This window comes from Carlito syrichta, unplaced genomic scaffold, assembly GCF_000164805.1.
Source record: "Carlito syrichta isolate Samal-C Ts95f unplaced genomic scaffold, Tarsius_syrichta-2.0.1 Scaffold302616, whole genome shotgun sequence".
In the NCBI taxonomy this organism is placed as follows: Eukaryota; Metazoa; Chordata; class Mammalia; order Primates; family Tarsiidae; genus Carlito; species Carlito syrichta.
The window spans coordinates 63,045-77,689 of NW_007246712.1; the positions used below are offsets into that span (position 1 = coordinate 63,045).

At 43.8% G+C, this 14,645-nt stretch overlaps 1 protein-coding gene across 1 annotated transcript in view; it reads right to left on the minus strand.

Moving 5' to 3' along the window:
• Positions 1–14,645, minus strand: part of SND1 (staphylococcal nuclease and tudor domain containing 1) — a 365,164-nt gene that overhangs the window by 58,729 nt on the left and 291,790 nt on the right. Inside the window, exon 15 of the mRNA XM_021711814.1 lies at positions 6,563–6,704. Within this exon, the coding sequence (XP_021567489.1) occupies positions 6,563–6,704 (142 nt within the window). The remainder of the gene's footprint in view (positions 1–6,562; positions 6,705–14,645) is intronic.

Sequence of the window (14,645 nt, forward strand, 5' to 3'; positions counted from 1 at the left end):
GACGCCCTTGGAATGTTACCTTCATGCTGTAGGTTTCGCTTTCTGTACTACTTTGCCATCCTCTGCTAGTTATTTGGGAAGCACAGTCTACATGTGATATCTGTTTCCTTACTTCCCAATCACTTGCAATATGCCTTTAGTTGACTCAACTCTGATGGAATTATACCGACAGAGGTCACCTGTGACTTACCAATTATAAAATCACTTCACAGATTTTACATACTTGAGCTTTTATGTAAAATCTGACTCTGCTGACACCTCAAAGCTCTCTGCTCCCAAGGTTTCCAGATGACTACCCTCTCCTGATTCGCCTCTATTCTTCTGCCCACAGGTGAATTCTTAGCTCACTCTGCATAGGTTAGTGTTTACTCCTTGTGGCCTGTCTTCTATGCGCTGAAACAGTTTAACTACTGCCTCTGTGCTGACTCCCCCATCTGAGTATTTTGCCTCGGCTCCCCTGCTGAACTCGAACATTCCCACAGCTATTCCAAGACCAAACCAATAGCCTGTTCCTGAAACCTAGTCTTGCTTTTGTGTTGCCCTTGATTGTGGACACCACAATCTACCTGACTGCTCAAGCCTAGGATGCCTTACTTTCTCCACTATACTGTACCCCATCCCTGACCTAAAAAGTCCAGTCATTCCCTGAATCCTACCAAGTCTACCTCCTACTTCTCCAAGTCTCTCTGTTTTTTTCCACTGTCAGATTTCAGGTCTCTTCTACTCTCTTGCCTTTTAACTTCTCTCCCAGACTCTCGCCTCATTTATTCCAATATATCCACCAAAATAACCCAAGTCTGAGCATGTCACTGCCTTGCTTAAACCTTTCAGGAACTCTGAAGGCCCACAGTATAATCCAAAGGAGAAAGACTAGCTTGTATCTGAGCAGCCAGCCTCACCCCAACCTCTACCCTCCTCCATCCCTACTCTTTATAACCCCCATAACAAAGGAAGTATGGTTGCTCAGATGCATACGGATATATCACAACTCTGTGCCTGCTGCTGTCTCTTCCTAGGATGTGCCTCTCCTCCCACTCCACTTCCCCAACACAGCAAACTCTTACTTGTCCTTTACTTCAGAAAGGTATTCTCTGATCTCCACCTAAAGACATCATCATTTCCACCTCAGGGTCACCTCTGGACTTTGTCTGTAATTCTATCCTCTCATCTAGTGTCCCACACTACAGCTTGTTTCATGCTTGTATTCCTTTGAGTTTCTTGAGTTTTCTTCAAGTATCTTGCTGTGTATTCTTTGTGACAAGATTTTATGACAACGGAGAGTTTCCTGATCCAAAGTCTCAGTGAGCTTAGTTAGAAGGAGGTTGGCACAGCTCCTTTCCTTGACTGACTTCCATTAGTGGGTAGGTCAAAATCTCCATGGTAGAGTCATAGCTATGAGCACACATGCTACACAACCATGCCATTCCAAACTCAGTGATCAGGTAAAATCTAGTTATGTAAAACACTAACTATTTGCAACGGAAAGAAAATATATTTATGGATTATCTGTTTTATAGTAGGTTTGGTGAAGATTCAACTCATTAAACCCCGTCAACAATCATGAGAGGGAGGAATCAATCTCCAGTTATAACTACCATGTAAACTGAGGCCTGAAGAGGATTAATAACTTCCCTAAAGTCACCTGCTTGTACACAGAAGAGCCAGTATTCAAACTGAGATCTGCTTTTTCTTAAGACTTTTCAATGGCCTATATCCTTGCCAGGTTTCTGAAGAAACCCAAAGATGCTTAATAGAACAGCATACACTATGGCAGGAGAAAAATGTAAAAAGCTTATATTTTTATCATGTATTTGTTTCTGTGTAATCTGTCTTTCAGAATGTAAGTTAACTCAGGCAATGCCTTCTGAATTGCTAAGCTTAGAATAATTCCAAGTACACAGAGAAACTTGCTGGTACAGGGTTGAGAGATCAGACTGCTTGTGTCTAAGCAAGGTACCACCACAAGGATTCTGCAGAACTCCAGCCAAGGTAGGTCTGTGCTCTGAGCCGGTTCCATTCAGGTAGTTTTGAGTTTAAAAACCAGAACTTTAACGTTTTCTTTCACCTACAAATCCGTGGCCAACTTTCCCAGAAAGAATAATATTCTCCTTTTCACCTCTGGGATGAAGCTCCATGCTGCCAATAGGAGCCTTTTGTTTCTCCATGAGAATGAGTTGAATATATACAGGCAGGCCTCGGAGATGTTGTGGCTTTAGTTCCAGAACCCAGCAATAAAGCGAATACCGCAACAAAGCTAGCCACACAAAGTTCCTACTTTCTCTGTGCATATAAAAATTATGTTTACACTCCAGTGAAGTCTATTAAGAATACTTTAGGTCAGGTTCGGTGGCTCAGCCTGTAATCCCAGCACCTGGGAGGCCGAGGCGAATGGATTGCCTCAGTCTGCGGGTTCGAGACCACCCTGGGCAACTTGGTGAGTCCTTGTCTCTACAATAAATAAAAAATTAACCAGGCATGGTAGCATGTGCCTATAGTTCCAGCTACTTGGAGGGCTGAGGCAGAAGGATTGCTGGAGCCCAGCCGGTCGACACTGGAAGGGCTGTGAGTGTGCCACGGCACTCCAGCCTGGGCGACAGAGCAAGACTCCAACTCAAAAAAACCCCAACGGAAAGGCTTATTGCACAAAAACACTAATGATCATCTGCACCTTCAATGAGACCTTCAGTGGTGGCAGGTCCCGTGTCAATATTGATGGCCGAGCAGGGTGGTGGCTGTGGCAATGTCTTAAAATAATAAAACAATGAATTTGCTGCATTGATCGACTCTTCCTTTCCCGAAAGATTTCTCTCTGGCATGCGACGCTTCTGACAGCATTTTACCCATAAAAGAACTTCTTTCAAAATTGGAGTTGATCCTCTCAAACCCTGCTGCTGCTTTATCAACTAAGTTTATGAAATATTCTAAATCCTTGGTTGTCAATTCAAAATGTTCACAGCATTTTCACCAGGAGGAGATTCCATCTTTTAAAAAAATCACTTTCTTTGCTCATCCTTAAGAAGAAACTCCTCATCTGTTCAAGTTTCAACATGAGATTGTAGCAATTCAGTCACATCTTCAGGCTCCACTTCTAATTCTAGTTCATTTGCTCTTTCCACCACAGCTGCAGTTACTTCCTCTACTGAAGTAGTGAACCCCTCTAAGTCATCCCTGAGGGTTGGAATCAATTTCCTCCAAACTCCTGTTAATGTTGCTATTTTGACTTCCTCCCATGAATCATAAATGTTCTTAATAGCAGCTAGAATGGTAAATTCATTCCAGAAGGTTTTCAATGTACTTTTCAGATCCATCAGAAGAATCACTCTTATAGCAGGTTTAGTTTTACAAAATGTATTTTTTAAATAAGAAGACTTGAAAGTAGAAATCACACCCTGATCCATAGACGGCAGAATGGATGTTGTCTTAGCAGACATGAAAACAACAATAATCTCCTTGTACAGCTCTATTAGTGCTCTTGGGAGACCAGATGCATTGTCAATGAGCAGTAGCATTTTAAAAAAAAAACCTTTTTTCCCCTAAGCTGTAGGTCTCAACGGTGGGCTTAAAATATTCCATAAACCGGCCGGGCTCAGTGGCTCAGCCTGTAATCCCAGCACTTTGGGAGGCCGAGGTGAGTGGATTGCCTGAGCCTGCGGGTTCGAGACCTGCCTGGGCAACTTGGTGAGCCCTCATCTCTACAATAAATAAAAAATTAGCTGGGTGTGGTAGCACGCGTCTGTAGTTCCAGCTACTTGGAAGGCTGAGGCGGAAGGATAGCCGGAGCCCAGCAGGTCGAAGCTGCGGCAATGCATTCCAGTCTGGGCGACAGAGTGAGACTCCAACTCAAAAAAAAAAAAAAAAAAATTCCATAAACCATGCTGTAAACAGATGTGCTGTCATCCAGGCTTTCTTGTTCCATTTATAGAGTAAAGGCAGGGTAGATTTAGGATCACTCTTAAGAGTCATAGCTGCAAGAGGCCCTAAAAAGAGAGTCAACCTGTTCTATGAAACTTTGAAGTCAGGCATTAACTTCTCTTAATGCTGAAAGTCTTAAGTGGCATCTTCTCCCAATCGAAGGCTGTTTCATCTACACTGAACATCTGTTGTTTAGTGTAGACACCATTACCAATGATTTAAGCTAGATCCTCTGGAAGACTTGCTGTAGCCTCTACGTCAGCACTTGCTGCTTCGCCTTGTACTTTCATGTTATGGAGACAGTCTTTTCCCTTAAACTTCATAAAACCACTTCTGCTAGCTTCAAACTTTTCTTCTGAAGCTTTCTTACCTCTCAGCCTTCACAGAAGTGAGGAGAGTTAGTTAGGGGCTTGGTCTGGAGTAGGGTTTGGCTTAAGGGAATGTTGTGGCTGGTTTGAGTTTCTATACAGACTACTAAAATTTCCTCCATATCAGCAATTAGGTTGCTTTTCTTTGTCTTTTGAGATAGGGTCTTGCTATGTTGCCCAGGCTGGTCTCTAACGCCTCTGCTGAAGTGATTTTCCCAAGTAGCTAGGACAACAGGTATGTGCCACTGCATCTGGCTTTGTTTTGCTTTCTTATCATTTGGTTGGTGGAGCAGTCAGAACACATACATTTATTGATTAGGTCTGCCATCTTACATGGCTGTAGTTTGTGGTGACCCGAAATAATTACAACAGTAACATCAAAAAGCACTGATCACAATAGGTAGAATAATAGTGAAGTTTGAAATATTGTCAGAATTACCAAAATGTACCACAGAGACACAAAGTAAAGTAGCACTTGCTGTTTGAAAAATGGTGTCAAGAGACTTGCTCGATACAGGGTCACCACAAACCTCTCTAAAAACCACAGTATCTATGAAGTGGAAAGAAGCTAAACGCAATCAAACTAGGTATGCTGTACCTCAACCTCTATAACAACAAGAATTCACAGCAAGAACACTTTTCAGGTACAGAAACCTTAGGAAAAGGGCACAAGTGATTCCATGACAGGACTCTCTCACACTGCTACACTCCCCTCGGTTTAACTCAACTCACATTCTCAGAAACACAAGAAGAGCTCTCCAGGAAGGTGTGGATTTGCTGCAGTCCTTCTTTTCTACAGCTGCCCCTGAGCTTGGTGTCACACTTCAATTAGTCCCTTCAGAAAGCCTGCAGAGCTGTGCAGTGATCAAGTTCATAAGAATGTGCAAGAGGGCCTCAATGAGAAGTGACAGCCAAGCCACAGCAGTGAGCTTCATGGTCACGTGTTCAGGGAGTGATTTATCTCACATAACTCAATCCATTTAGTTGGGGCCTGAGGGAGACCCTTATCCAGACAAGAAACTACCGGTGCCTTCTAGGAAAAGGAGCCAAGGCAATCTGGCAGGAGATAGTAAGCATGGCTCCCGTTTCTCTTTCCCCATAGCAAGTACTATCCCAGAATCGTGCTGAGGCAACAGGACAGCAACAGAAAAGGCAAGGTGCATCTGGGGACCACAATGGAATAGCTCCTTTGCAAAGGCATGTTTGTGTATGCAGGAGTGGCTGTGGGATATGGAAGTAAAATGATAGCTTTTATTTTTTATTTCTGAGTTGGAGTCTCACTCCGTCACCCAGGCACTGCAGTGGCACGCCCACGGCCACCCCAATGTCGATCTGCTGGGTTCTGGTGATCCTTCCGCCTCAGCCTTCCAAGTAGCCAGAACTACAGGCACGCGCTATCACACCCAGCTAATTTTTTATTTATTGTAGAGACACGGTCTCACCAAATTGCCTGGGCTGGTTTCGAACCTGCAGACTCAGGCAATCTACTTGCCTTGGCCTCCCAAGTGCTGGGATTACAGGTTGAGGCACGGAGTCTGGCTGAAATGACAGCTTTCCCTCAAAGACCACAGTTTCTGAGAAGTACTGACTGGAAATAAGTAGCTATTACTTGCCAGAAGCAAGAAGTGAAGCGGTTTGCACCTTGAATGCATAAATGTAAATTGCTTTAAAAAAAGAGTTTATACACAGCCTTGTTGGCTTGTGAAATATTAAGCTACCAGAAAATATGGGATAAGATGTACATTCAGTCAGCAAAGAAAGGAGCAAGGCCTGCCTTAGCATGTCAACCTCAGAGCAACAACAAATAGTATAGATGCAGGAGCCTGTGAAAGCCAAGTTACGGCTGGGGTTTCATAAAAGCCTAGGATCCTAATGACATCTGAAAACAATAAGAGACAAATAGCACTGTCTGGAGAGCTTCAACGCAGGTGCTTCGGCTCTTCTGAGGCCTGCCTATCTCAAGTGGGTAATGTCAACACTGAGAATTCTATCACTGCTATTTTTCAAGGTCTGGAATTCCCTTCACTCAAGCTGTGTAAGGTCACGTGCTGTCTTTTAAGCTGCTCTACTCCTGTATCCCGCATTTAGTGGAAATGAGGAGCAAAAAGAAGTGCAGGGCTGGGTCAGCAGTGACAGGAGGAACCAATCTAGAAACTGCATGTGAATATCCCAACCAGAGATGAAAGCACCGGTGTGCTCTGGGACCCATCTAGCATGCAGGGAAAGGAGGATGTACATAGCCTGCAGGGAGGGCTTCTGAACACGTAACCCACATAACTTACCTGCAAGCAAGAAGGTGATAAGGCAAGTTTCCTTTGGCAAATAGAGTTTGAGACGAGAACCACTGAAGACGTATTCCACTACAGCTTCTGAACGACCAGCCCGCTGAAGAAAGGGCAGAAACTGCTTTGCTTTCTGGGTATCCTGATGGAGAAAGGAAGAAAAAAAGCATTGAAAAGTAATGGACCTTCAGTACCCTTTCTTCCTCTCTGATCTAGGAGAAAAAGTTTGGCAGACCACAGGAAGCCTATAAAACAACCCTATAAAATCCGACATTTCTGAAATCATGACATAGATCTGATACCCCTGTGACTTCAATAGAAGTTATATAGTTCATCAAAAATTCTGGGCCAGACTCAGTGGCTCAGCCTGTAATCCCAGCACTTTGGGAGGTCGAGGCAAGTGGACTGCCTGAACCTGCAGGTTCAAGACCAACCCAGGCAACTTGGCAAGACCTTGTCTCTATAATAAAGCAAAAATTAGCCAGGCATGGTAGTGCATGCCTGTAGTTCTGGCTATTTGGAAAGCTGAAGCGGAAGAATCGCCAGAGCCCAGCAGGTTGACGCTAGTTGGTTGTGAGTGTGCCACTGCACTCCAGCCTGGGTGACAGAGTGAGACTCCAACTAAAAAAAAAAAAAAAATTCCGGAACATTCTCATTAACTTGATGCCTTCCTCTGTTCAGTTACTAAGTACTCAGGAGGGTGTTTGGAAAATGAGATGTTCACACCTTCTCTGGGGCAGGAAGAAGTGCCTCATCTTCCTTTTTTTAAAAAATTGAAGTCAGAAGACCAGAAGTAACCCTCTATGCAGGTTAATTTAACCTTTAATTTTCATTAAAAAAGAAAAAGTGAAGCACGGGCTGTGTCACACAGCCCCTGAAACCCTTTCCCAGGAAACCAAAAGTAGTTTATTTGCAATCTTAAATGGGTTACATAAGACTCAGAGCTCATTGTTCCTTAACCTTGAGGAGAAGCTAGACCTCTTGGGGCACTAGTATAGCAAGTGTTGCTCTATGTGCATTTTGGGGATGAAATGATACCTGGGGCATACTGTTCCTACCTGGGAAATCTATAGCAGCGGGATGTGCTCCATAGAGACAAGGACCACTACACATTAGCAATAAGAATTTCAGAAGTGATACAAACACACAAAATGGCGTAGCACTTTTCAAACTTTTTTAATGCAGCAACACCAAGTCCATGCATTCCACCCTCCAGAATACCAAATAATGGACATTTCAAACCTCAGAACTCTCAGCTACATAGGAGTCAAGGGCCTTCAAGCCCTTTCAGTCTCGCAAGCTAATTAAACAGATGATAGGGTAAGCAAGCATCAGAAGATCATATCGCATATGCTGGGGAACTAAGTCTCTGGCTGTCAGAATTTCAGGTCTTCAGCCCAGTCAGCAGAACTGTAAACTCTCTTTGAGGACAGCAAGTTCTGCACACTTTTCTGACTTCTGTGACACAAGCAGTCTGCACTCAGTCAAGCTCTTCCTTCCCAACTCTTCTCCTAGCAACAGAGTTATTATATCTAAATTAATGCACGTTAAATAATGAAAATTTAACAAGTCATCAAGTATTTCAAGAGCTTCCACAGAAGCCAGAGGAGCCCCTCTTATTCGGAAGCAGTGAGGTAAGCTGGATGAAAACAATATTTATAGTAATGAGATTCATCCTTCCCATCAAACAGATTCTCAGTGAAAAAGAGAGACAGTCATCCATTCTCACTGTCTCGAATGGCACAGTGTAAAAGGTAACAATGATCTTCAGTGGGTTGGAAACCTCCCCACTGAACACTGAAGCAACATGCATTTTGCTACATGTCTACAGCAAGAACAATGAAGTTGGCTGAAGTCCAAAACAGTCAAGCAAGACAAATGCTCCATGGGAAAGAAAGTACTACCTGATTAAAATCCTTTTGCCATCCTTGTCTCAAACTGGGACATTATTCATGAGCTGAGCCAGTAAGTCAACAACAATTATCAAATTGATTATCGCAAATCATGAGACAACCTGATGTCTCTGAAGAGAAGGCCTTTTTCTTAAGAATGGAGTAATCTATATTTTTCAAATATAGCCTTTTGCTCATCACCGCCATTTGGATATAATTATTGGAAATAAAAAAAAAGGCTTATAACAACAGCATACACACACAGGCATGCCTTTAATGTTACTACTAACTAGGAAGTTGCAGCAGACTCTCTTCCCTTTTGGCTAAACTATCACTTGCTTTATAAAGAGAGAAACCTACTCAGACTGAGAATAATCAAGGAGAACTGAAGAGACCTTACTGCTATCCAGGCAATAAACATCAACAGATGCTCCTGACTTCTCTAAGTCTCAACCCACAACTTACCAGTCCTATTCCAGAAATGATATATGAGAAGATGGCAAAGAGAATGGCATGTCACTGATTATGGCAAGGCAAAGGTAAAAAATAAAACTTTTTTTGAGTCAGGGTTTCACTCTGTCACCCGGGCTGGAGTGCAGTGGCACAATTATGGCTCATCGTAGCCTTGACCTTCTGGGCTGAAATGATCCTTCTGCCTCAGCCTCCTGAGTAGCTAGGACTACAGGCACACATCATTACACTTGGCTAATTTTTCTATTTTTTGTACAGAAGACGGTCTCACTTTGTTGTCCAGGGTGGTCTCGAACTCCTAGCTTCAAGTGATCCTCCTGCCTCAGCCTCCCAAAGTGCTGGGACTACAGGAGTGAGTCACTGCACTCGGCCCATAAAAGCAAATTTTAAAAGTCTGCAAGAACTGGCCAAGTTTATTTCCAGACACATAAAATTACAAGGTACGACATGAAGCTCCCCATCTTTTTTTTTTATTGGAATCTCACTCTGTCACCCAGACTGGAGTGTATTGGCACACTCACAGCCACCCCAGCATTGACCTGCTGGGTTCCAGTGATCCTTCCGCCTCAGCCTTCCAAGTAGCCGAAATTACAGGTGTGCACTACCACGCCGGACTAATTTTTGATTTATTATAGAGATGAGGTCTTGCCAAGTTGCCCAGGCCATTTTTGAACCCGTGGGCTCAGGCAATACCCTCACCTTGGCCTCCCAAAGTGCTGAGATTACAGGCTTGAGCCACCATGACCGGCCTGCGCCCAATCTTCTTAAGGCAAGAATTAGATGAGATGATATATCCATGGACCATCCATTAAGATAAAAGACGGGCTGGGCTCGGTGGCTCAGCCTGTAATCCCAGCACTTTGGGAGGCCAAGGCGAGTGGATTGCCTGAGCCTGTGGGTTCAAGACCCACCCGGGCAACTTGGCAAGACCTCGTCTCTACAATAAACCAAAAATTAGCTGGGCGTGGTAGCGCACTCCTGTAGTTCCGGCTACTTGGAAGGCTAGGGCGGAATATCACTGGAACCCAGCAGGTCAATGCTGGGGTGGCTGTGAGTGTGCCACTACACTCCAGTCTGGGTGACAGAGTGAGACTCCAACTCAAAAAAAAAAAAGAGAGAGAAAAGATGGACACTTCATCCAAGTTGACAGAATTTTAAGTCCTTATAGAGTGAATTAAACTGGCTGGGCTCAGTAGCTCAGCCTGTAATCCCAGCGCTTTGGGAGGGTGAGGTGAGTGTACTGCTTGAGCCCGCGGGTTTGAGACTGGCCCGGGCAACTTGGCAAGACCTCATCTATACAATAAATCAAAAGTTAGCTGGGTGTGGTAGTGCGTGCCTGTAATTCTGGAAGGCTGAAGCGGAAGGATCGCTGGAGCCCAGCAGGTTGAGGCTGCGGTGGCTGGGAAGGATCGCTGGAGCCCAGCAGGTTGAGGCTGCGGTGGCCGGGAGCGTGCCACTGCACTCTAGTCTGGGCGACAGAGTGAGACTCCAACTCAAAAAAACTGAAATAACCAAAAGATGCCAACTCCTTCGAATCTTAGTAACAGCCACACAATGGTTTCTGTCTTTCCTTGTCATCTCAAGCACTTGTTTCTTAGCATATTCCTTTTCAACACATTCTTGGAACCTTTAATATTTGTTTCAGTGGCTCAAATAAAATCACTGGTGAAGAAGACTGGTAAGTTTCCTCAGGTGATGCAGCCATAAATAAATTAGCCATAAATATTTCCCAGCTAATTGAGTTATGGGAATTATTTATTTTAGGAATTCTGATTATACGATTATAAAACTGACTGAATGTGGTTAACTAATTTTCTTTCCAAAGTGCCTGTGGAGGTATAGTACTGTGTTCCAATCTCTTAAACTCAACTCTAGGGTTAAGAAGAAAAAGATAAACAGACAAGTAAGCTGGGTGTGATGGTGAGTGCCTATAGTCCCAGCTACTCAGGAGGCTGAGGCAGGAGGATCCCTTGAGCCCAGGAGTTTGAGGCCAGCCTGGGCAACACATTGGGACCCTTTCTCATTTAAATAAAATTAAATGAAATAAAGTTTACATATGAGGAAAAAACTAAAACACAGAGACCAGTTTAGGCTCTACTAAGAAGCTCAAGATGCCAAATGGATCTTAATGTGATGAAGTTCAAGAGATGTCATTAACATGACATTTTAAGTTCTCCTCTAATAATCCTGAGGCCGAACTTACTGAGATTAAGTGCAATTAACAATTTCTTTAGAAACATCTTATCCCAAATGTGTTTTTAAAAATAAAAATGAAAAGCCTCAGATTTCAAAGAGATAACACTGGGACTTGATATATAGAATGCTCATTTCAGGGTAATACTGAATATTTCTTCTTAGACATCTACATTCAGAGACTCTTGCCCTCAGGTTTGCTATGCTGTGGCTTATTAACATAAAGTCTGGGATTCTATTTGCATAGTCTTCCAGCATTGCAGTGGCTCATGGCTTTGAGAATTCAAGTAGATAAATTAGCTATGGTTTTCTGTTATCTATACCAATATTCCCCTCCACTGATGTACATAATCAGGAAGCAACTGTACTTCTGATAAGGCTTTTTTGTGGCATTGCACTGGTAATTTTCACATTACCTGTGCTCTACAACAAACCATATATAAGTATTTTCCTGTACTCTTAGAAAAGCTAATTTAAGGTTGTATTAACTACATTTAACCTGCTATTGTGGATGGCATCTCTTTAAGGAATGTTTCTGCCTCCTCAATGCACCTTGAAATTGAGAAAGTAATGATGCAACAAATGTGCCCGAGGTGACTTCGTTTCAAAGGATGTTAATATCTTTATCTCCAACTTAGAGGAACAGGGTTTTGAATGACCCTCCAGAAAGGCAGAATGATCCTCAGAGAAAAGCAAAGGTTATAAAAACACCTTAATTATACACTCCTATTCTGCCCTGACTCCTGGCTTGTCAGGCCAAATCTCTTCCAAATGTGGGGACATCTGTCTCTAGCTATAAGAAAATCTCTTCAGCAGTCAGATGGCAGCTTATGTCTACAAAGTACCTTGCTGTTATACAAGTACATGCTTAAAATACTTTAGCACAATGCATTTCCAAGGTGGGGAAAGCCGGAAAGTTGGATGGGTAGTGGGGGAGCAGTGGAAGCAGAATCTTTGTAGAGCAGACACAAAGCTGTCCAAGAGAACACTGCTCCAGAGAGTCAGTTCACCTGGATCCCAGCAGAGCAGAACTTAGGGAAGTCAAACTCTGAAACAGCATTTTAGGCTGTCCGTGTACACCAGATGTTTGCAAAATGAATCCTATGATTTCTCCACTGAAAATCCCCATACAGCAGGCATGAAACTAGAAAGGACTGGTGAGAGACAAACATCACAGCACACAAAACAGCACAGGGAAATGGGAATAGAGTAAATCTATTAGTTAACAATTAACCACTCAGGATTATCATGTGCAAGTCTCAAATGGGAATTGTTAATAATGAAGCTCACTAATTAGTTCTCATCATCACAATCACTCTTTGATTAACACCATAGGAAAAAGAACGAAAGACAAATATATGCAGAATGTATGATGGTAATGTAGAGGGGTTCTACCAGCGCTGGAGAAATGCAGCTGTAGGAGCCCTTCAACCCTCAGGTGTCTTCCTGGCGGGGTGACTGGAGCAGACGAAGAATAAGCCACTCTGGGGGGTTCCACTCCGGGGAGCAGTGGGTCCAGCCGTGTTCTCTACGGCCCACTCCAGAAGGCTGCCTCCCTGTGAAAGCCCACTGCACTGCTAGGTCCCACCAGGATAAAGGACTCCAGAGCACAGTGCTGTTTGGGTTCAACCAATTTTAATGCTAAGGTAGCAAAATCCTTGTGAACAAGAGGACAGATACAGATGAAAGAGTACAGAGATCAGAACTAATCGCTAAGGATACTGAAGCAAATGTGCCCTCTCATTTGAAGGTGTACTATGATCACTCACTGCCGTGCTTATCTATCTTTTCTGGGCTGTGCAGGCCAAGAGAATTACTTTTGCAGCTATATGGAAGACAAATCACAACTACATCCCCTACCAGCAAGGCAAAAGCATTATCCATCACTCCATACTCTTCCTCCTTTCCACATCTTGGGCTCTGTGGCCTTGAGTGACATTTTAATTCATAGAATGAGCTTACGATTTTCTGTGAGAAACCAGCTATACAGCATGATAATCTCTTGAAATGAATGGGACGCGGGGAGGGGGACTCAAATAAAACTGGAAACCGCTGGGTGTGGTGCCTCATACCTATCATCTCAGCACTTCCGGAGGCTGAGGCGAGAGGACAGCCTGAGCCCAGGGGTTTGAGACCAGCCTAGGCAACTTGATGAGACCTCATCTCTACAATAAATAAAAAAATTAGCAGGGTGTGGTGGCACATGCCTGTAGTCCCAGCTACTTGAGAGGCTGAGGTGGAAGGATCAACTGAGCCCAGCAGGTTGAGGCTGTGGGCCGTGAGTGTGCCACTGCACTCCAGCCTGGGCGACAGCTAGACTCCAACTCAAAACCAAAAACCAAAACACAAACAAAAAAAAACTGGGCTGCAAGTTTAGCAGGAATGAATTGAAAACAGGAGACAACCCTAGTAAAAAAAAACTCTAACGAAAGTCCCCCCCACCCCCAAAAGAAAAATTACAACAGAAATAAAAGATGAAGATAGGCCATCAAGAATCTTTCATTAAGTGTTGTCTGTGGCTCATAGTTTCTCACGCCTGTAATCCCAGCACTCTGGGAGGTATAGGCGAAAGGAGTGCTTGAGACCAGGAGTTTGAGACCAGTCTGGGCAACACAGCGAGACCTCATCTCTACAAAAAAATAAAAAACTTAGCCAGGTGTGGTGGTGTGCACCTGTGGTCCAGGCTCCAGAGGAAGCTGAGGCAGAAGGACTGCTTTAGCCCAGGAGGTTGAGGCTATGGTGAGCTATGATCATGCCACTGAATTCCAGTCTGGGCAACAGAGTGGGGGCCAGACTCAAAAAAGTGTTCCCGGCTAGGCAAAGTTTCCAAAAAAGAACTTGCAAGATAAGGACAGACCAAAGGGCAGAAGGGGTGGGAATGGCACGCTCACTGAACTGAAAGAGGGACGCCACAAAGCAGGGTAAGGTAGCTTCCTCTCCCACATACAAAAGACAGCAATTAATCTGCAGTCAAACTTGCAAGGAACTAAAATCCTCTACAGGTTTAGGGAGCCTTACAGAGGCTAGGCATCTACGAACAGTTTTGTTTGGTAGGTCGCCTACTATCTGTTTCTTTTCCACAATGTACAATACTGAGAAAAGAAACTAGGACTTGGTGAATACTAAGCAGAGAAGACACACTCTAGTGTTTAGAATGAAAATATGCAAAGTGGTGCTGGCAATCATGGCAGTTCACTGAAACAAAGTCAAGTTATGTTAGAGAAATCGATTACGAACCTCCGGAAAATGACTTGGACTTTATTCGTAATCACTCAAAGCTGAAAATAACCTTCAACCAGGGATAAACTATAATACAACACACAATGGGGAATATTACTTTGCACTAAAAACGATAAAGGTAGCCAGGCTCGGTGGCTTAGCCTGTAATCCCGCGCTTTGGGAGGCTGAGGTGAGCGGATTGCCTGAGCCTGCAGGTTCGAGACCCTCCTGGGCAACTTGGCGAGACCTCATCTCTACAATAAATCAAAAAATTAGCCGGGCGTGGTAGTGCATGCCTGTAGTTCCAG